Raw genomic sequence first — 20212 nt, 5'->3', positions numbered from 1 at the left:
CATTTTTAAGGTCTTAACCGTGGCTCGTTACATCATTAACAATATCACCGGGCAGACATGATTCGTGAAGTATGATCACTTTTAATATTTAATATTATTTGCATTTCGACGATTTTGATACCGAATCTCGGGGAAGCATAATGGAAAAACATTTACTGCAAAATATGAAGGAGGTTGAAGATAGTGGAACTACGAGGGGTTGGGGTTAACCTCCGTGGTAGTGAGATGAAGCACTTTTTGCTCTATAACATTACGGGATATAAAAGTGCGGGTAAACTGTCCACGGGGGAGTGTAGTGATAAAGCAATGTTATTTGGCGTTTACCAATGAATCTTAACACTTTAATTGGCCCCTAAACGTTCTGATAAGACAAAGCTTAAAAGAGGGGCGTCAACAATAGTTCGACACCCCCCCCCCCGGTTTCTGACAGCTTCGATGTCTCATAGTGTTAAAATGTCAAAAAAAAAGTAATTAATTTGTAGATTGCAAGAAATAAAATGCGAACTTGTAGTAAGTTATTTTGTGCGCTTCCAAATTGTAAGAGAGGATGTATCTGTTGCAGTTTGCAATTATGTTTTTTTTTCTTGAAATCAACTTCATCTTCTTATGCATAATTCATAACCACAATATAGCAATTATATCTACAAATTCATTGATCTGTATTTTTACGAATGCCTGGTTGACACTTGCACGCATTGTGGTATCCGCATTGCCCCGCATTGATGCGTGCCAGTGCGGGACACTTCATGGCACGACTTGGCTATATCAGTTCACGCAATGTTCCGACACGTTCACGACATGTTTGCGCATAGTTCGCGCATAGTTCACGCAGTGTTCGCGCATAGTTCACGCAGTGTTCACGCACTGTCCCGACGTGCTTTCAGCAAATATATTCGACACCCTATTCTGTGACGTATCTAGCGCAAATTTAAATATTCAACGTTCTTGTGTTGACACCCTCTACGTTCGTTTATTAGGACGACTCTTACTGATCACGTGGTCTGCACTCACAATTTGCGCATATCATTCGTGAACTATGCGTGAAGTATGCTTGACCTATGCGCAAAGTATGCGCGACCCTGTCGTGAACTAGTCGTGAACTGCGTGCCACTACCCCGGGGGTGTGCCTACTATTCTTTGCGCCACAAATTTTATATTTCGATGCCACGCAGTGGTACGCAGTGGCACGACTTGTTTGCGCATAGTTTGCGCACTGCTGCAATGCGGGAAGTGCGTGGCAAAATTTTCAACATGTTGAAAATTTTTTTTCGCTCTTCACGCATTGCTGCGCATTGCCGCTCATCGTCCCGCCCCTTCCCGCAAGTGTCGACGCATTGGCACGCATGACGCAATATCAGTGCGTGAACTATGCGGGAACCGAAAATCGTGAAAGTGTCAACTAGGCAGAAGATACAAAGTTATTTTCTATCCAAAGTTTTGACTTTTCTTTTCAACATATTGCTATCTGCAGTGGTTAAATCGTGGAAAATACAAAATTTTATTTACAGTCTGCTCTTTTTACGTTTCCAAATTTGAAAACGGGATGTGCGTGTATCTCTGTTACACTTTATGGGATATTCTTTTAAAACCTCGTTCTCACTGGTGTACGATCTTTTACGAAAGCCACGATTGGCCTATTGTGTAACTGATCGCGAAAATTGTTTAAAGGTCAAGTCCACGTCAGAAAAATGTTGATTTGAATCAACAGAGAAAAATCAGACAAGCATAATGCTGAAAATTTCATCAAAATCGTACGTACAATAAGAAAGTTATGACTTGCTTATTTTTCACAAAAGAGTTATATGCACAATTTAGTCACATGCAAATGAAATAATCATTGATGTCCATCACTCACTATTTCTTTTGTTCTTTATTGTTTGAATTGTACAATATTTCAACTTTTACAGTTTTGACAATAAGGATCAACTCGACTGAACCATATATTGCTAAACAATGGTAATTTCACATGTTCAGGGCGAAATAAAACTTGGTTTCACGCGACAATGAGGAGAAAATTAGAATACTTCATTTTTCATTTGATAAAATACAAAAGAAATAGTGAGTAATGTCATCGGTTCCCTCATTTGCACAATGACTGGGATGTGCATATAACTATTTTGTGAAATTAAGCAAATTTTTAAAATTTCATAACTTTCTTATTGTACATCCGATTTTGATGAAATTTTCAGTGTTGTGTTTGTTTGATTTTTCTCTTTTTATTTAAATCAATTTTTTATTAGGAATGGACTTGTCCATTAACCATTCAAACAATTTCTACGATCAATACGATTTCCACGACTGATCTAATACGATGTGATAAGATGTGATAGTGGAGCGTTGTGGCCCAGTGGATTAGTCTCCGGACTCTGAAACAGAGGGTCGTGGGTTCGAATCCCAACCATGGCGTAATTTCCTTCAGCAAGACATTGATCCACAATGTGCTGCACTCAACCCAGGTGACGTAAATGGGTACCTGGCAGGAATTTATTCCTTGAAACGCAGCGCGCGTAACAGCTGCACTGCTAAAGCCAGGGTAATTATGCTGCATATACTGTAGAGCGCTTAGAGACTTCTGACAAAGTAAGTGTTAAGCACTATATAAGCAAGTATAATTATTATAAGATCACGACGATTACTTTATGATTAAGAACGCTGTTTGAGTCGTAGAGCAAATCGTGTAAGTGGGAACTAGGTATTACGTAAAAATCTTCATTAAAAAAAAAGTTCACACCTAGTTACCAATAATGCATAAAGCATTTCCATTTATTTGAAAGCAGGATAAAAGAGCATTGTAGATTAAATGCCTTGCTCACGGGCATAGCTGCCGCGGCCGGGGATCGAACCCCGGACTTTTGCATGTATAGCCAGGCGCCTTAGCTAGACCACTCGGCCACGGCACCTCCACACCTTCTTGTGAATAAGAATCGATAATTACCACAAGATAACAGTTACAAATGCAATATCAATGATTTTTGTTTCATTTTACGAATGTAACGAAAATAGAAGACTATTTTTTTTGAGGCGTTGTGATTTTTCGAGAGGGGATGTGGGAATGTTTTACTTCTCTCTTTCATCGCCCCCTGTACTCCAATCTCTTTGAAGAAAAACGTGCATTACACGAACAGTATTTGTAACAGAACGTTGTCATGAAAATTGTCTCATGGCCTGCATAGGCAACTCAATGTTTTTATAGGTCTACTTCATCTGCATAGATCTGAAAAAGCGCGGTGGCTTATCCGTACACTTTAAGAACAGGGGTTTGAGTCAATCTTGTTATAGAAAACATTACATTACAACTTGAAGACCTGAATGAGGTTTACTCGTGATTCTCATGGCCTTTTCACACGTTAATCTTGAACCATCATTGTAATGATAATTGCAATTCGTCTTTAGAATCATCGGACATTTCACACGCTCACTCGAAAACTGTGATTTGAATTCTAATTCCCGAGCGAAGGCGGTATGTGTCCTTGGTGACTTGTCACTGAAAGCACTGCATCGCAAATACAAACCACGATGAGTGCATGACAATTGTATTATCTACGGAAGTGCTTGAAAAGTCACGTAAGCCCCCCTCCCCTTCCCAAAGTTGTTTTGGAGGTCAAGCCTTTCACACGCAAAATTCGTACCGTAATTTAGGGAAACTTAAATGGAATTCACTCCGGAGTAGAATTTGAATTCGTGATTGTGATTAGCGTTCGGATTCTAATCATATTTGGTTTCTTTGGTTTCACACGTGCAAAAAAAAAAATCGTCATTAGCCTTATTTTTCACAAGAATCATTCAAATTACGATTTTGTGACCGTATGAAAGGACGGTCACTCGTGATGTTCTTGAAAGGGCCTTTTTACACGTGAATCTTGAATCATCATTGTAATGATGATTGCAATTCGTCTTTAGAATCATCGGACCTTTCACACGGAAAATTCGTATCGTAATTTGAGTTAAAATTACCTGTTATTCATCTCCGGAGCAGAATTAGAAGTTGTGATTATGATTGGCGTTCGTGATTCTAGTTTGGTTTCACACGTGCTCAAAATTCCTCGTTAGCCTTATTTTTCACTGGAATCATCATTCAAATTACGATTATTTTTTTTTACCGTGTGAAAAGGCGGAAACATTCTCAGGGTACGATATTTCTGTGTTCGAGGGAAGGGTCTTTCCCGTCTTTATGAAGCACATTAGAATTCTCTCACAAGAATACCGTTTTTGTTTTATTTCATTATATCTCCATCCTAACAATTTTAAGACATGCACATAAACCTGAATGGTCGGCGACACAAATTAAAAACTATTAACGGTCTATGCTGTGTTTATGTCAGAGAAAAATGAAAGTTCTTCGTTTAATTTCACTTATTATTATTATTTTTTTTTTTTGGGGGGGGGGGGATTGCACGTCCATGACGGGCAATCCTGGTCAGACTAAAAAAAAAAAAAACAAGGATAACAATAGCATATCTGAGAAATGCCATCTCTACCATTAAGATATTGTTCATAACCAATTAGCAGAGGATGATGATATTGTAAAAAAAATCCAACCAGGGCATTCCCAAATTATGATAAAGGTATTCCCAACACCAGAATTGTTACAATATAATCTTTATGAAACATGAGGCTTTTAAATTGCAAGTTTTTTTTTAATATTTGAATTCGACTCGTTACCCTCTCTCGGAAAATACAAATTTTCTTCACAAAACTACTTCCCACTTGGCTCTGCTTGGCGTGGTTAAGTGTAAAACCTATATACTGTACATTTTCATTTTCATTTCTCATAACATATTGCAGACACTTTAAAAGAAATACGGATATCACTAAAGAGAGCCATTAATATAGTGATTCTGTTCGTTTATAACTGTATCGTGCCCTACATGTACATATAGCTCATCATGTTTGTAGTACATTGTATCATATACCACAGAAACTGCAGTTAGGCTACTAAGGAAAATGTTATATCTCAAACCACGCTTGTCAGTATAATAAAACATAGATAGATGGATGGATGAATAGATAGATACATACGTACATACATACATAGATGAATAAATAGACTAACGAACATTTCATGTCTTAGAGATGGATATTGTGATTTTCTTATTTCATTCTATATGAATGATGATCATGATGATTATTGTGATAATTATGAAAGATAATAAGAATGGCAATAAAACAATCTATGATCAAACATTATAACAATATATTTAAACTTGGTATAGTTAACAAAATTGTGTTGAGACTAGTTTATTTACTTGTCAGCCTTTTTTTTCTCAAAACATCCCCAAAGTGGGGTAAAATATTAACCAACCAAGTGTTGGTTGACAAAATCCTAAAACGTTTTCCACTTGATTATTTTATTTTAACAAATGTTTGGTGCACTGCAAAAGCGCCGGTGTTAATTTAACACCAGTCTTGTATTTATATAGTAAAACACCAGAGAGGTCACCGGTTTGGCGTTAGGCTAACACCAATTTGGTTTTTAAGCAACATCAGTTAGTGTTAAGGAATATCGGTTTGATTCTAAACTGGTGTTATTTCAACACTTCTCTGATGTTGTCCGATTAAGATACCAGGCTGGTGATGTTCAACACCAATGTTTTTGCAGTGATAGGGTAGTGTTTGAACCAACAAATAGATTGATTAAACCATTTCTGGGAATGTTTGAAGATTCGACAGATTTCATGGTTTTTTACACGACATGGAAAACAAAATGGTAATAAATATAATCTTTACTATTCTCATTACCACTGCCACTACTTCTACTATCATTAATGAAATAATGATACTAATGAATATAAATATTTGATAGTAAAAGTTCTATTAATAGAAAATTAAGAAGAAAAGACGGGGGAGAAGAAAATTATATTGTACACCTCAAGACTTATCGCTTTCAGGCGCTGCTCAAGGATTCTTTTTAAAATGCTGGCTTTATAGAAAAAACATTAAAAGCAAAAATGAAGAAAAAAAATGTCATCACTAAGAAAATAAAGCTATTCGTCTCTTTATGGATAAATATTACGGCCCCACCCATGATGCGCGCCTGGCTTTTGAAAGAGATGGATTGTGAATAACCTACCAGGTGAAGTGGCATAAGCTGAAACGGCAAAACCCATCAAGAGAACACCCAAAAGAGGGACCGCCATGGTCTATTCACTCCGGAAAAACCAACTCGTAGATTAATCTTTAGACGACAATTTGGTCTGGAGAACGGTCAAGTCAAAGTTTGGCGACCAAAGTGACTGCAAGAATGATATCTATCTGGTGATATTATATTAATTTAATTTCCAGTAAAAACACTGGAAGATTCTGCTTATAATCACATGACTGTGAAGATGCCGTCCTATTGGGTGAATTAACCATTTTACTATCATACAACGCATGCGCGATTGGAAATTTCCACGTATGCAATCCCTATGTAATTTCTATAGATAGACTACCATCATAAATTAAAAAGCCCTTGACATTAACCAATAAGGAAAGGGCTTTTTAAAATCTTGTCTAGCAAGAGGACTAAGAAGTGATATTGTCTCCGTTGCAGAATGCTTCTCCCCTTAGCATATATTCAATTACACAGAAATGCACCAGTGGCGGCGGGTGCAGCACTGTATATTCAAGATAATTTTGCCCCCCCCACAAAAAAAAAAAAAAAATCTTTACAATGGAAGTCGTGGGTTCAAGAGATATGATTCAAATCAACATTAGCAAGTTACGAATTAGAAATTTGCCATGCAAAAAAAAAAAATATATATATGTTAATAGTAGAATATACATATACATATACATATACATATATATATATATATATATATATATACACGTGTGTCTGTGTGTGTATGTGCATTTGTGTATACATGTATACAAAAAAATTAGCCTGCTTGGTATTACAATTATCACGAATGCCAATAGCAAAATGCCACAAAGGAATTAAAATTTACAAGCAAAAGGAGCATAATTCTCACAAATGAAAGGCAACGTCACACTCGTCAGCAGTGGCGTACTGACCAAGACAATAAATAAATATATAAATAAATATATAGAGAAAATGAAAGTAAGGAGGGTGAAATATAATTTTTTCTGAATATTATGTCAAAATCTATTAAAAATTTGGATTAAAAAAAGAAATGTCGAAATATTTGCTCGCTCGCAAGTTTTTTTAAAATTCCCGATATGCCAAATCTGGCCCCCTCAAAAGTTTTGCCTAATTACGCCACTGTTCGTCAGCGACCATGATGTGTTAACAAGGAAGAAGAAGGAAATGAAGGAGGAGAAGCAGTAACAGTGTTCTTCCTCGTAGTAGTAAAGTCATAGTGTTGTCAGTAGTTGCAGTATAATGATTTTTGTAGTACCAGATAATTATGTGTAAACAAGGAAGAAGAAGGAAATGAAGGAGGAGAAGCAGTAACAGTGTTCTTCCTCGTAGTAGTAAAGTCATAGTGTTGTCAGTAGTTGCAGTATAATGATTTTTGTAGTACCAGATAATTATTGATCGTAAAAGTATCATTACCATTCCTAAATACTCTGACATCACGACGAACAAGTTCTGTCTGCCATGAACGTGGTACGTACAGTTTGATCATGTTCCCAGAGGCATCGAGTAGGCCTACCCGCATTTTCTCACCGGAAAATCGAAAGTCTTCTCAACTTCCATCTCGTTTGTTGGTTTGCTCTCGAGAGAAGGATACACAACCACTCTTCCTCTTGAAGAAGGTATTAATTGGTGTCATTTTTCCAGTCAAGCGTTAGATGATCCGCTCTCAAGGTGAGGCGGGTAAGACAAGTGTATAATTGTTTTGCAAGGTGTTTGTGCATCGCTACCTGATAGTTCGCGCAAAAGTTCCCGGTTGGGTTGGGGGCGCTCTCGGATTAGGAAAGGATATAGAGGTGTGCAGCTCCAAAATCTGAAACCATACCATTCAGAACTTAGGCTAAGTTTCTATGAAATGGGGGGGGGGGGGGGGGGGCGGGGCTTAAGAACTAGATAGCCCTCTGCAAATGAAGGGTATTGTGGAAGCTGGAATTTAACATGAAATAGGGGTCTTCGAAAACAGAGGCGTGTTAAGGCCCTAACCGCAAATTGCACCTAAACCGCAAATCGTCGCCTAAGCTTCAGGGGCGGCAATCCCCCCACAAGGTAGGGGGACAAGGGGCTGGAAAATGTGACAAGCAAAAAAAAAAAAAAAAGCTTATCACCCCAAATTTAAGTTCATTTCGACGAAAATAAATATGACAAGCAAAAAAATAAAAAATAAATAAAGGTTATCATCCCAAAATTAAGGTCATATCGTCCTAAAATACATGTCTTATTCCGATTTTGAATGATGTATGGAAATGCCATCATAAAAGACCAAAAATAGTAGGGGGAAATTTGATATCGTGTCCCCCCTACTATTTTGAGTAGGGGGGACACGTCCCCCTGTCCCCCCCTGGGATTTCCGTTCATGCTAAGCTTGTACAAAATTAACAAGGACCGTGTGCACGTATGACTGTATGAGCCCGGTGTATGAGGCGTTAACACAGAAATGGGAGTTTAAGAACTAAGAACTAGATGGCCCTTTACAAATGAGGGGTATTGTGGAAATTCAAATTTAACATGAAATAGGGGTCTTCAAAAAAGAGGATGTTAAGGCTCTAAACCGCAAATCGCCGCCTAAGCTTGTACAAAATTAACAAGAAACGTGCGCGCGTATGAGGCGTGAACACAGAGGGTGGCAAACATAAATTGCAGGAGGATATAGGTTGAAGAGTAAGGGAACGAGAACTAGGTCGGTGATCTCATTTTTATGAGAAATGTTGTTGTTGATATATATGTATTTATCTATATAATCTATTTATTTATCTATTTATTTATTTATTCATTTATTCAAATATTTTACAAGGGTATTCATTCAACATAAAGTTGGTCTCCCATTATCATTATTATTCTTCATGTTTGTTGGTTTGGGACCTTTTTTCGTTATGGGGGGGAGTTGGGCCACTTGGGATGTACATAGTAATGTTTTTAGTTTTTGTTTGTGTATCCCTAATTGTCACTTAGCATATAATCTAATGCCTTTAGAACGCCTTTACGTTTAAGCAAAGGAAAAGGACAAGAGAAGAAATAAAACTGATTACAATTCAGAGAAAATAAATTACTTTTTACAACCATGAGGAAGAATGACAGCAAATTTAATCATTTAAATCAATCAAAATCAGATCGAAATAACCCTTTTCTGTTTTAATGTCGCTTTCTATATTTTGCGATTTAGGGCCTTGACAGACGCGGGTTGGAAACGAGGGAGAACTGGTTTATCAATGAAAAAGGTCTGGAGGGGAATTATATCCTTTGGGAACTGCTGACAAAGCGTGAAAAGGGTACCTTTAGGGCCACACGCACACACCCGTACTGTCATCATACATTAGTGCCCCGCCCCCCCCCTCCCGACACAGGTATTCATGATTATGATGGTAAAGCCTAATACACTGCTGAGGACCTTTGTTTAGACCCATCTTTCATCACCCCCGTCAACCTCCTTCGTTTACCTTGTTGTTCTTCTTGTGTTTACCTCTTTTTACAATACGACGTTATTAATATTAGTATCTTTCGTTATTATAAAAGTTATTTTCACTACATTATACGAATGACATGTGTTTTTCATGGATTCGTTTGAGGGTAAAATCATGAAAGTTGAGGTGTCTGCAGGGGTTTATTTCCAAATCGTCTAATGCCAATTCGTTCAATTGCCAATTCGTCTACTCTCGTTTGGTCTACCATCAGTTCGTCCACCGACCACATGGTCTTCTTTCATTTAGTCTAATGTCATTCCGTGTAATAACCAATTGGTCAAATAGCCATTTAGTCCATATACCATTTGGTCTAAATAGACTAAAGTGTTAATTGTGCAAAATGAATGGAAAGAAAATAGGTATTAGACCAACTGGTTATTAGACGAAATGGTAATAGACCAACTGGTGATTAGACGAGGTGTTAACTGGACCAAATGGTTGTTAGATGAAATGTTGATGGACGGAATGGCATTAGACTAAATGAAGGTAGACCATGTGGTGAGTGGACGGGTTGGCAGTGGACGAATTGGCATTTACCTCTGCAGGCATGGACCCTGCTTGATACTTTGACCTTCAAGCGGGTCTTCACACAAAGGATGGTCTGCCTTAGTACCCAAGTCATTGTAGGCTTTGCGCTCAGACCATTTTACTCGAGTAGAGGGCATAATCCTTCGAAGGTTGATGTTATGGTAAATTATAATTCGTATTCAAAGACTTCGTAAAAAGACAAAGCTTAGCTATATGGACATCTCGAAATGTTGAGATGTCTTTGACTGATAATAATGGGCTTGAATTTGATAACATGGTATCCAGAAAATTAAAATTATACTTTGAATTCTGACTAGTTATAAGTTATGAATGTTGTATAAGACGGGGTGATCATACCCTCATAAATGAGCGTGATCTAAGGCAATGGCTCGTTTATTAATGCGAAGATGACGAGACTAGCCTTGATCAGCCTGAGATCATAGTCGGAGTAAAATTCTACAATGCATGGAATAAAATTCCATAGCCATTTCTCATCCCGACCAAGGAAAAGGCTGTTTTGGTCGGAGGAAAGGTCGGATCAGTGCTAGTGTAGACAGAAGGCGGTGCTGCACCAGCCCGAGTTTGCTCAATCTCGAGATTTTAGCCCGATCTGCCCTCTCGAGATTCAAGAAACCCCGTCTCCACCATCGCAAGAATAGCGATTCCTGCTCGAGCGAGGCATCGATGCGTTATGGTCTGACGACGTGAATAAAATAATCCCGAGTGCGTCTGCACTGCGAATTAGCAGGATAATTCGTAAAATAGCGCGCTATTTTGCAAATAATCCCAAGTTGTCTTGGGATTGCAATTAAGGGATTAATCCTGCGAACTAGCGCAAAAATTGCATCTCCATTACAAATAATCTCGAGATTGTTCAGATAGGGATAATTTGCCGGATCAGAACTAGCACGCTAATTTGAAAACTCGGGTTGGTGCAGACGGCCCTAGTTACTCCGACCTTCCTCCGACCCGGATACTCGTCTCCTTTATAACAAGTATTTAAAAAAAATATGGGACTTTGATCGCATACCAACTAATCTGCCTCATAAAGCAATGAAAGCTCCGTGACAAAATATATAATTGCAAATATAATATAGATGGTCTGTACACGTGTAGCTACAGATTTCGATTTTAAATTAAACCCCTATAAAAGTGCGCATTTTCATCTAATTTCCAGGAATATTCCATTCCCTAAACGAATACAAACTGCAAATTGATGCCCCTCATCACGGGAATTTAGTCCGGCCCAAAATGCTGAAAAATTGATGATATGCCTAAATCATGAGTTCGTTCATTCAAGAAACGAACATTTCTTCAGGGTTAGTTTAATTGTTCCCTCTTTTCTTAATTGAAAAAAAGTAGCCTTAAGAAGAAAAGCTATCCGACGAGTTTACCATGTTTAGTTGCCACTCGATTGTATGTGTTTTCACCGTGTGAGATACAGATGATTCCGATCATTCTTTAAAATTGTTAAAGAAATCAAAGGGTAAGAACCTGCATACGTGTACTAGAATATTATTATCGAGTGCTAACACATTTATTCAAACTCAACTGTTACAACTCGCTAGACGGATACACTTACTATGAAGACAAAATCCTTATATCATAAGTAAATGAAATGGCAGTCGATGGATACTATTAAGTTATGACTAAATCCATACTTTTTGTGCGTTAAGAGGAACATAATTATTCCGACATAAACCTTGCGTTCTGACAAAAATATTCTTAAGAACGTCTGCAATATTAGCAAAAAGCTGTATTACTACTTAAATTCCACCTAATGAAACTATGATTATATTTCCTTTAAACTACATACCGTCGCACTGATCGACAGGGATGCACCGATCCCCATAATCTTGATCAAGGACAAGGCCTTCGGGACAGTAGCAGCCTGGACGGCATATTCGTGGGCATATATCTCGAGGCAGGTTATCACAACTGAATGGACGACATCCTGAACCGCATTCCTCATAGACCAGACCCGGTGGACAAGAACTTGGTTCATAACAAACACTCGGCGGAAGACATTGATAGCCATTGTCCCGATCCTTGACGAGTCCTTCTGGACAGTAACAACCAGGGTTACATATTTGTGGACAATCTCCCCTTATCGGAGGGTTATCGCAGCTGAAAGGGCCACATCCAGATCCGCATTCTTCATAGATCATACCCTCTGGACAGGAAGATGGCTCTTGGCACGCAGCAGGCTCGATGCATTGGTTGCCGTTTGACGGATAATCCTTGACGAGTCCTTCTGGACAGTAGCAACCAGGTCGACATATTCTTGGACATATATCTCTTGGAGGGTTGTCACAACTGGGAGGGCCACATCCCGATCCACACTCCTCAAACGTCATACCCTCGGGGCATGCAGAACAGTTCACCAAGACGCCATCAACGTAAAAATCGGCGTAGCATCCTCCACAATAGTTTGGCCTAGATAGACAAAAATCACAAACCAGGATATCCCTCTTAATGAGTATAGGATTAACTTAAGCGAGTGCTATGTGTGAGAAGAGTAAATTTTGTGACACCATTTAATTAATGATAGACCGAATGGCTCCCAAGTAGGGAGGTTAGACGCTCGCCCTATGCAGGCCAATGTAGGCTCGACCTTGGACTATAAACCGTGGATTACTATCTTACAACCGATGTAAGATGCGTTGATTTCAGTAGCTCATCGAACTTATCAGTGAAATTCACGAAATGATTCTTTCCGGGAATGCTCAGCTTTAACCAAACATGTAAAAAGAATACATGTTTTGTTTTGCTGTATGAAGTTTTAATGTAAATTTCCTTGATTTCTTAAATTCTTAGCTGAATTTTAATTTCTTTTATATTAGCTGGATTTTTCGTGAGTCGTTCTTTTAAGGGATATTTCAAGACAGATTACACAAAATGTCTGAAAATATAGCGGGATTTTTTAAAAATATTTTTTTTACTTATCCATTCTTCTTGCTTAGGTGCGAGAGATGAAGATCTATTCTACGTGCGGTTAAAAATAATCAGCGCGGTTCCAACTGCGCTAAGACTGCGCTGATTCTTTTAACCGCATGTAGAATAGATCTTCCACAGCACTGTTCTCACTCCTGCGTAAGACGATGCACCAACCAGGGCTCCGTAACACAAAGGTTTGCGATGAATTGCAAATATGAAAGAACCGCACTGCTTGGTCCCTGGCAAGTATTTTAAAACCAATGCGCGTGTAACATTCATATTGATTGGTCAGTTCATTTAGCGATTGATCACTAATCTTTGGGTTACGGAGCCCTGGTGGACTGTACTTTCACGGATGGTGATGAATATGAGGGGGTGATAATGGAAAGATGAACGTATGCCTACCTACATTCAGCAAGGGGATATGCAAAACATTCGGAGTTAACGCATGGGTCCATTCCACAGTTCAAGACATCAGGGCAGTTATCTAAATATCAGTTAAATGATGATCATATCAATATCAGAAGAACTACCAAAGGACAATTTCGATGATGGCAACATATTATGAACTAGGTTAACACTAAATATATTGATGTTTATAATACTGATGAGAATAATGATGCAAATAGTGGTGATAAGAATACTGACAATGTTTTAAGGATAACGAAGACATTGATGAGCAAACTGAGTAAAAAAAAGATTCAGATAAAGTATTAAACCAAATAAAGATTACCAACAAATATCATATCCCGATCCGTAGATCTGCTGTCTTATTTTCGCCTAAACGACACGATAATCATGAGATTGGTCTTCTAATATTTAATCGCCATCGGAAAACCAAATAACCTTTGTTATCAATTCTAGAAACTGATAAAACTGACCCTTTCTTAATTTCATTCATCGCTGTCAGCTTGATCGATCACAAATAACATGCAAGCTTATTCTTGCTAAATCAAATGCTGCTATAAGAGTTATAAATCTATTCTACTATTGAAACAACTTATAAAGTGATTTGATTGACAAAGTTGTAAAAGGTCTTTGTAGGCCTAATACAATTACAAAAAAATATTCTCGAAATATATATTTATAAGTAAAAGCGTTAGATAAGATACCAACTGCATAATTAAACTTGCAAGTAACCCTACAAAATTACACAATTTTCTCCCATGAAACCTGTTGATTTTTTTTAAATCTAATCCTAAGAAGAAGGGAACAACAAGTTTTCTGGATTTCCATATACCAATTGTTAGCGTTAATAAGATTTCACATATGGATTCGTGACTTGTTTATTGTCATCATGTCAATATTTTCAGTTAATGGATATGACAAAATACTTCTAGCCGTATGCAATTAATTATTCATAACTACAATCCCGATATCTACATTTCAACAAACAGAGCTATGATATAAATTCCCTCAAACTACATACCGTGGCACTGATCAATAGGTATGCACCGATGCCCGTAATCTTCATCAAGGACAAGGCCTTCGGGACAGTAGCAGCCTGGACGGCATATTCGTGGGCATATATCTCGAGGCAGGTTATCACAGCTGAAGGGACCACATCCTGAACCGCATTCTTCATAGACCATACCCGGGGGACAAGAACTTAGTTCATAACAGGAACTCGGCTGAAGACATTGATAGCCATTGTCCCGGTCTTTGACGAGTCCTTCGGGACAGTAGCAACCAGGGCGACATATTTTGGGGCATATATCTCTTGGACGGCTGTCACAGCTGAAAGGACCACATCCAGATCCGCATTCTTCAAATACCATACCCTCTGGACAGGTAGGTGTCTCTTGACACTCGGCAAACTCGATGCATTGGTTACCGTTTGCTTGATAATCATTGACGAGTCCTTCTGGACAGTAGCAACCAGGTCGACATAGACCCCTGTTACACATACGTTTGCAAGTGGACTGAGGCCGGCCCCGGAGGCGGCTCGACGTATGTGTAACATCAACTTTTTTTGAAAAGCCGGACTGAGGCCGGACTGAGGCCAGGTGGACTCAGTCCACCTCTGGATGTGGTTTGAGGCCGGCCCGAGTCCGGACTCAGTCCCGCAATCGGTAGGTGTAACACCAAAGTGGACTCGGCGCCGGCTTATAAGCGGAAGTGACGCGACCTGTCATCATCAACAATGCATCGGCCGGGCGCGCTTTTGCCATTTGGACCAGGCATGCAGTATATATTATAGGTAAGCCTCGCCCCGAGCGTAAAATTACATTGTTTTTCATCATTTATTGCTTTAAATTTTAATTTCCTCATATCCAGCAGCCTGCACTAAGACACGACATATTCTGTACTGGTGGGCTAAAAGTTTAAACCGTTTATTCCTGGTATTTTCTCCGAACAGAACTGATGAGTGATGGTGACTTGTAATTCAGTCCCATCCCTATATTTCTGTGGGTTTGGGAATTATGATTTTCGATCGTCTGATCATTTCCTGTTTATTTCGATGTTTTTAAATACATCGCTACTGTGATTGCACCATCTGAAGAATGATCATTATTTTTTTGTTGGCGATGATAATTTATCAATACTAATAGACAGACTAAAAACAATAGCCTGGACAGGAGTGCCATACATCATGAGCCGTCATAATTTTTCTCATATGATTATGAAATTATGACTCATCATCATCAGACTCGGAGTCAGACTGTCAGAGTTAATACATCATCTTATGCCTCAAACAAAGTCATCATGATCATGAGGCATGAACTTGATGAAGTATTTAACTTTGATTTTGAAGGCATGGCCAGGGGCAGGCCAGGCCATGAGACATGAAACTAGACAATTGCCATTAATTATTTCAAATGCCAATAATCCACTCAGTCGGAGTCGCACATAGTCAGAAATTGGACATGAAATATGTCGCTAGACATTGAAACAAATGAGTAGGGTCTAGATCTACATATAAAATAGTGTCTGCCTGTAAAATCCCCACAAAAAAGAAGTAGACTAAAATAAGTAGATTCTAGCGGTGAGTGCATAAAACAATGTTAATACAGATTACAGTACAATAATATACACAACTCTAACTTCGAAGTCCTATCCCTAACCAACCAAAGTCATCAGGAGGCCGCGTACTCTAGGATGGACGCCGGGGTCTGCGAACCCTAACCCTAGCTGTAACAGACTCTGCGTACCTTACTATTATAGTATTAACTGTCTCTATAATTAACACTCTAGGCCTACCATCTCTAAATGATCATTAAACCGTCTCTAAAATTATCACTAGAAGCAAATTGTATTAAAAATTGTATACATTAACAGATTAACACGTGATATGATAACAAAAGAAACTTGTAAATAAAGTATGAATAAGTTCTTCTTCCACCGGTATTCAGAGATCAGCGGCTGGCCACGTGTTAGTTGCCGAGCTGTAGGAGTTTATCTTGATGGACTTGATAGATTTTTAGAATATTATTTCCCATATTTTGTATACTATATGGATTTCTAGATAGTTATTTTAGAAAGTGATTTCCCATATTTTGTATACTTTATTTATATTAGTTATGTCATTCTAAGTCATACCCATATTTTTCAATTGTTTTATTCAATTTTAGTGATGGGTACATATGGAACTTTAGCGGAATAATTTGTCCATCGATCATCAAATGTTACATAGCAGGGGGAGAAGGGCCTTCATATATCTAGGTGGTCGATCAATCTGAATCATTAAATTTGAATTTTTGATGATATTCATGTCAACTGTCCCCTGACAAGAGAAGTTGTTGACAAGATCAAAAATCCTAAAAGGTGATTAATAGATGTTACACATAATTTTATATAATAATTTTACCACATCGTAATCTTTGTGGTTACCATTATTAATTTGTATTTGTATTTGTTCTCTCATTTTAGATCAAAATGGCACCAACAGGGAGAGGGAGTCTGTGGGAAGATGTGGAGACGCTGTGCCTCCTGAATATTTGGCGGGAGAAAAACATTCAAGAACAGATGGATGGCACAGTAAGGAACAAAACGGTATTTCGTAAGATATGCCAATTGATGAAAGAAAGGGGGTTCGAAAGGGCAGAGGACCAAATCAAGCGGAAAATTAAACAACTAAGAGCGTCCTTCCGAAAGACGGAGGACAATAACAATCGATCAGGCAGGGGGAGAATTACATGTAAATTCTATAGCGAACTGCAGGAGATCTTTGGGGGCAGACCAGAGACTGCACCAGTTGCCATTCTGGCGTCGCAACCAGAGGAGGAGGATCAATCTGAGTCGCTAGACTCGGTGGACTCTGATTCACTGCCGAGAGAGGAGGAGGAGGATGGAGCCGAAGAAGATAGAAGTATAACGGATGATGAACTGGAGGAAAATGATGTGGAAGCACCAACAGAATTGGGTAAAGGATTCCTCTTCCTTTTTTCATTTGTAATCACATATACATGTTTATTTGTATATACATGTGTAATTATAAAGACTAATCCTTTTTGGCTCTTACCCTCTCAGTGTGAGCATTTAAAATAAACATTATTGGTATCATTATATTGTCTTGATGTATCATTTTATACTGAGTAATATGAAAGGAACTGATTTGAATTTAATAAAATAAAAATGTATTGAAAGTTAGCCTTTGTTTTAAAATGTTTTTACTTCAGTGACACATAACAACATAAAAATTAGTTCCCCTTCATTTTATGCATAAAAATGAAATGTTTATTATTGTAGTCACTTATTGTAATCGCTTTTCTATCCCTCATTTTCTTTAGTTGGCAATTTTCCACCGGAGGATCTAGAGGGACCTTCAACATCATCTGCTAATGGACGTAAGGCAACTGGTAATATAAACAGATTGTTTCCATACATTTGCTTATTTATAGTTCATATGATATTTGAATTCGATTCAGCAAATTTTCAAGAAAAGGGGCCTTTTACATCCCGTTGATGTTGCTTTCATGCAGTATGATTTTTTTTTGCAACTCAAGGTTTTCTCACTTGATTTGTTGTATTAGCTATTAGAAGTGTGATATTGCATGCCTTATGTCAAATACAGAAAAGTATGTGTGTAACAAGTTGAAAGAAATAAAATGATTGTATACCTTTCTTACCGCTATCACATTTGATTGATTTTTTTTTATTTACGATGTATTTTATACTACCTACTTCATAACAGGGGAAAAGCGGAAGAAATCAAAGCTGCAGGAGTCCTTCGGACTGATAGCCAAGGAGATAAAGACACTGGAGGAGGACAGTACAAATGCCTTCAATGCTAGGGAGGATCGGTTCATGCAGCGCCAAATGGAGTGGGAGCGTGAGCTCCTAATGAAGGCACAGCGTACTGAAGAAAAAAAACTAGAGGAGAAGGAGAGGAGGAGAAGAGAAGAGAGGGAGCATAGAGAGCAAGAAAAAGAACGTGATAGACAGCATCAACTCCAAATGCTTCAGGCCTTAATGGCTGGTATGCGGCAGTCGTCAACTTCAATGTGGCAGCAACAGGGAAACAACTCCCAGTCCGGTCCAGAGCGGTCTCCAAATTCCTGGCCCTACAATCACGATTACACTCCACTGTAATTGTTACAAACATAATGCATTCTTCAAGTGGAGGAGTGTGTGTGTTTGGAATTCCCACGGTGGTAAACATGTATTTGTCATATGAGATGACACTTTTCAGGATTTTTGTTCATCACAATTTCTTTCCTCAGTACTTGTTGCTGCATATCATTCACCTGTACTCTTGCCATGCTGAAACCCTTGTTTTTACTTAGCCATCCATCTCAGTGCTGCCAGAATCATTGCCAAGGGCAAGGGAATTTACATGTAAATTGTAGATGTTAGTACTTTTTGTTCTTAGCACTTATAGATTTTTATAAACATATAACTTTGTTTTTATGTAGTTCTTTTTTACATCAAGTAACCATTTACTTGCTATTGGAACTTTTGTACATCTGTATATAAACATTCATTTTTATTTTTTCTTCTATTCTATGCATAACTTTTGAATGGACTATGTTTTATTGTTGTTCTTAAATAAGATCTATATCAACCGCTGCCAACCCTCATTTTGTACCAATTTGATATTGCCAAAGAAAGTTGAGTCACAACTTGAAAGTGTAAAGTATTATATCTTTTTACTGCTCATTTTTGTCAGTACCTGTTATCTTGCAATTACTGTACATGTATAAAACAGGTTATATACATATGCATTCACACAAAGTTACAAAGTCTATTTGCTATTTAAGCACACATTTCTACATGTGAACTTTTGTACATCTACAGTATATATAAACATTCCATTTTTATTTTGTCTTCTATTATATACATACCTTTTCGAATGACTGTTTTATTGTTCTTAAATAAGATCTATATCAAATGCTGCCAGCCCTCATTTTGTACCAATTTGATATTGCCAAAGAAAGTTGAGTCACAACTTGAAAGTGTAAAGTATTATATTTTTTAACTGCTCTTTTTGTTAGTACTTGTTATCTTGCAATTTCTGTACATGTATAAAACAGGTATATGCATTCACACAAAGTTACAAAGTCTGTTTGCTATTTAAGCACACATTTCTACATGTGAACTTTTGTACATATACAGTATATATATATAAACATTCCATTTTTATTTTGATCTTCTATTATATACATACCTTTCAAATGACTATGTTTTATTGTTCTTAAATAAGATCTATATCAAACGCTGCCAACCCTCATTTTGTACCAATGTGATATTGCCAAAGAAAGTTGAGTCACAACTTGAAAGTGTAAAGTATTATATTTTTTAACTGTTTGTTTTTGTCAGTACTTGTTATCTTGCAATTACATGTATAAGATGGGTTATATACATATGCATTCACACAAAGTTTCAAAGTCTATTTGCTATTTTATCACACATGTCTACATTTTTGTTTGTCATCATTGCATTTGCAGTACTTTTCAAAAACTTTTCCCCCCTTTTCTTTGTATTTATTAAGAAAGAAACTGTATATTGGCAATAAAACGTTACCAAAGTCTGCCTTTCGATAGTGCCAACTAATTTAAACTCAGGACATAATTGTGGTATATTTTATAACTTTTCAGTTACTATGTAAAGAAAATTGCACTTTGTGAATGCATTATGCAAATATTGCACTTTTATGTTTTACTTTTTATGTACGTGTTCATTATTCTCTGAATAATAAATAATTTGTTTGGTATATTTCCAGTCTTCTTGCCTGATTGCATGTGTGACCTAACCCTATACCTTTACCTCT

General features: G+C 37.7%; 3 protein-coding genes across 16 annotated transcripts in view; 1 reads left to right on the top strand and 2 right to left on the bottom strand.

The window, feature by feature from the left end:
* The window catches only part of LOC129267649 (deleted in malignant brain tumors 1 protein-like), a 49076-nt gene extending 42839 nt beyond the window's left edge, over positions 1-6237 (bottom strand). For all 13 annotated transcript variants that reach the window (XM_064104796.1, XM_064104803.1, XM_064104805.1 and 10 more), the window contains exon 1: positions 6071-6237. In XM_064104796.1, coding sequence (XP_063960866.1) covers positions 6071-6137 — 67 coding nt within the window. In that variant the 5' untranslated portion in view covers positions 6138-6237. The remainder of the gene's footprint in view (positions 1-6070) is intronic.
* A 5636-nt stretch (positions 6238-11873) lies between these two features.
* On the bottom strand, positions 11874-14909 carry LOC129267653 (zonadhesin-like). Its single transcript, XM_064104363.1, has 3 exons — positions 14432-14909; positions 13408-13489; positions 11874-12501 (listed from the first exon to the last, which is right to left on the bottom strand). The coding sequence occupies exons 1-3, from the start codon at positions 14907-14909 to the stop codon at positions 11874-11876; spliced, it is 1188 nt and encodes a 395-aa protein (XP_063960433.1).
* A 17-nt stretch (positions 14910-14926) lies between these two features.
* On the top strand, positions 14927-20157 carry LOC135155511 (trichohyalin-like). Of its 2 annotated transcripts, XM_064104794.1 has the most exons (4): positions 15017-15202; positions 16873-17365; positions 17733-17801; positions 18137-20157. In XM_064104794.1, exons 2-4 carry the CDS (start codon positions 16879-16881, stop codon positions 18532-18534), a joined length of 954 nt encoding a protein of 317 aa, XP_063960864.1. In that variant the 5' UTR covers positions 15017-15202; positions 16873-16878; the 3' UTR covers positions 18535-20157. The 2 variants fall into 2 exon arrangements, with proteins under 2 accessions (XP_063960865.1, XP_063960864.1); XM_064104795.1 differs by having other exon boundaries at positions 14927-17365.
* The last annotated feature ends 55 nt before the right edge of the window (positions 20158-20212 follow it).

Source organism: Lytechinus pictus, chromosome 9, assembly GCF_037042905.1.
Source record: "Lytechinus pictus isolate F3 Inbred chromosome 9, Lp3.0, whole genome shotgun sequence".
In the NCBI taxonomy this organism is placed as follows: domain Eukaryota; kingdom Metazoa; phylum Echinodermata; class Echinoidea; order Temnopleuroida; family Toxopneustidae; genus Lytechinus; species Lytechinus pictus.
Note: the sequence above shows the minus strand (reverse complement) of the source record. Positions and strands in the feature narration are given on the sequence as shown.

What these genes read in the sequence shown, in the direction of transcription:
- LOC129267653 (XM_064104363.1), bottom strand. Translation starts at nt 14,909, where the DNA reads ATGTGTAACAGGGGTCTATGTCGACCTGGTTGCTACTGTCCAGAAGGA. An exon ending in ACCTATTGATCAGTGCCACG is followed by an intron (nt 13,490 to 14,431) that starts GTATGTAGTTTG and finishes ACTGATATTTAG; the next exon opens with ATAACTGCCCTGATGTCTTG. An exon ending in TATCCCCTTGCTGAATGTAG is followed by an intron (nt 12,502 to 13,407) that starts GTAGGCATACGT and finishes TTGTCTATCTAG; the next exon opens with GCCAAACTATTGTGGAGGAT.
- LOC135155511 (XM_064104795.1), top strand. Translation starts at nt 16,879, where the DNA reads ATGGCACCAACAGGGAGAGGGAGTCTGTGGGAAGATGTGGAGACGCTG. An exon ending in GGAAGCACCAACAGAATTGG is followed by an intron (nt 17,366 to 17,732) that starts GTAAAGGATTCC and finishes CATTTTCTTTAG; the next exon opens with TTGGCAATTTTCCACCGGAG. An exon ending in TAATGGACGTAAGGCAACTG is followed by an intron (nt 17,802 to 18,136) that starts GTAATATAAACA and finishes ACTTCATAACAG; the next exon opens with GGGAAAAGCGGAAGAAATCA.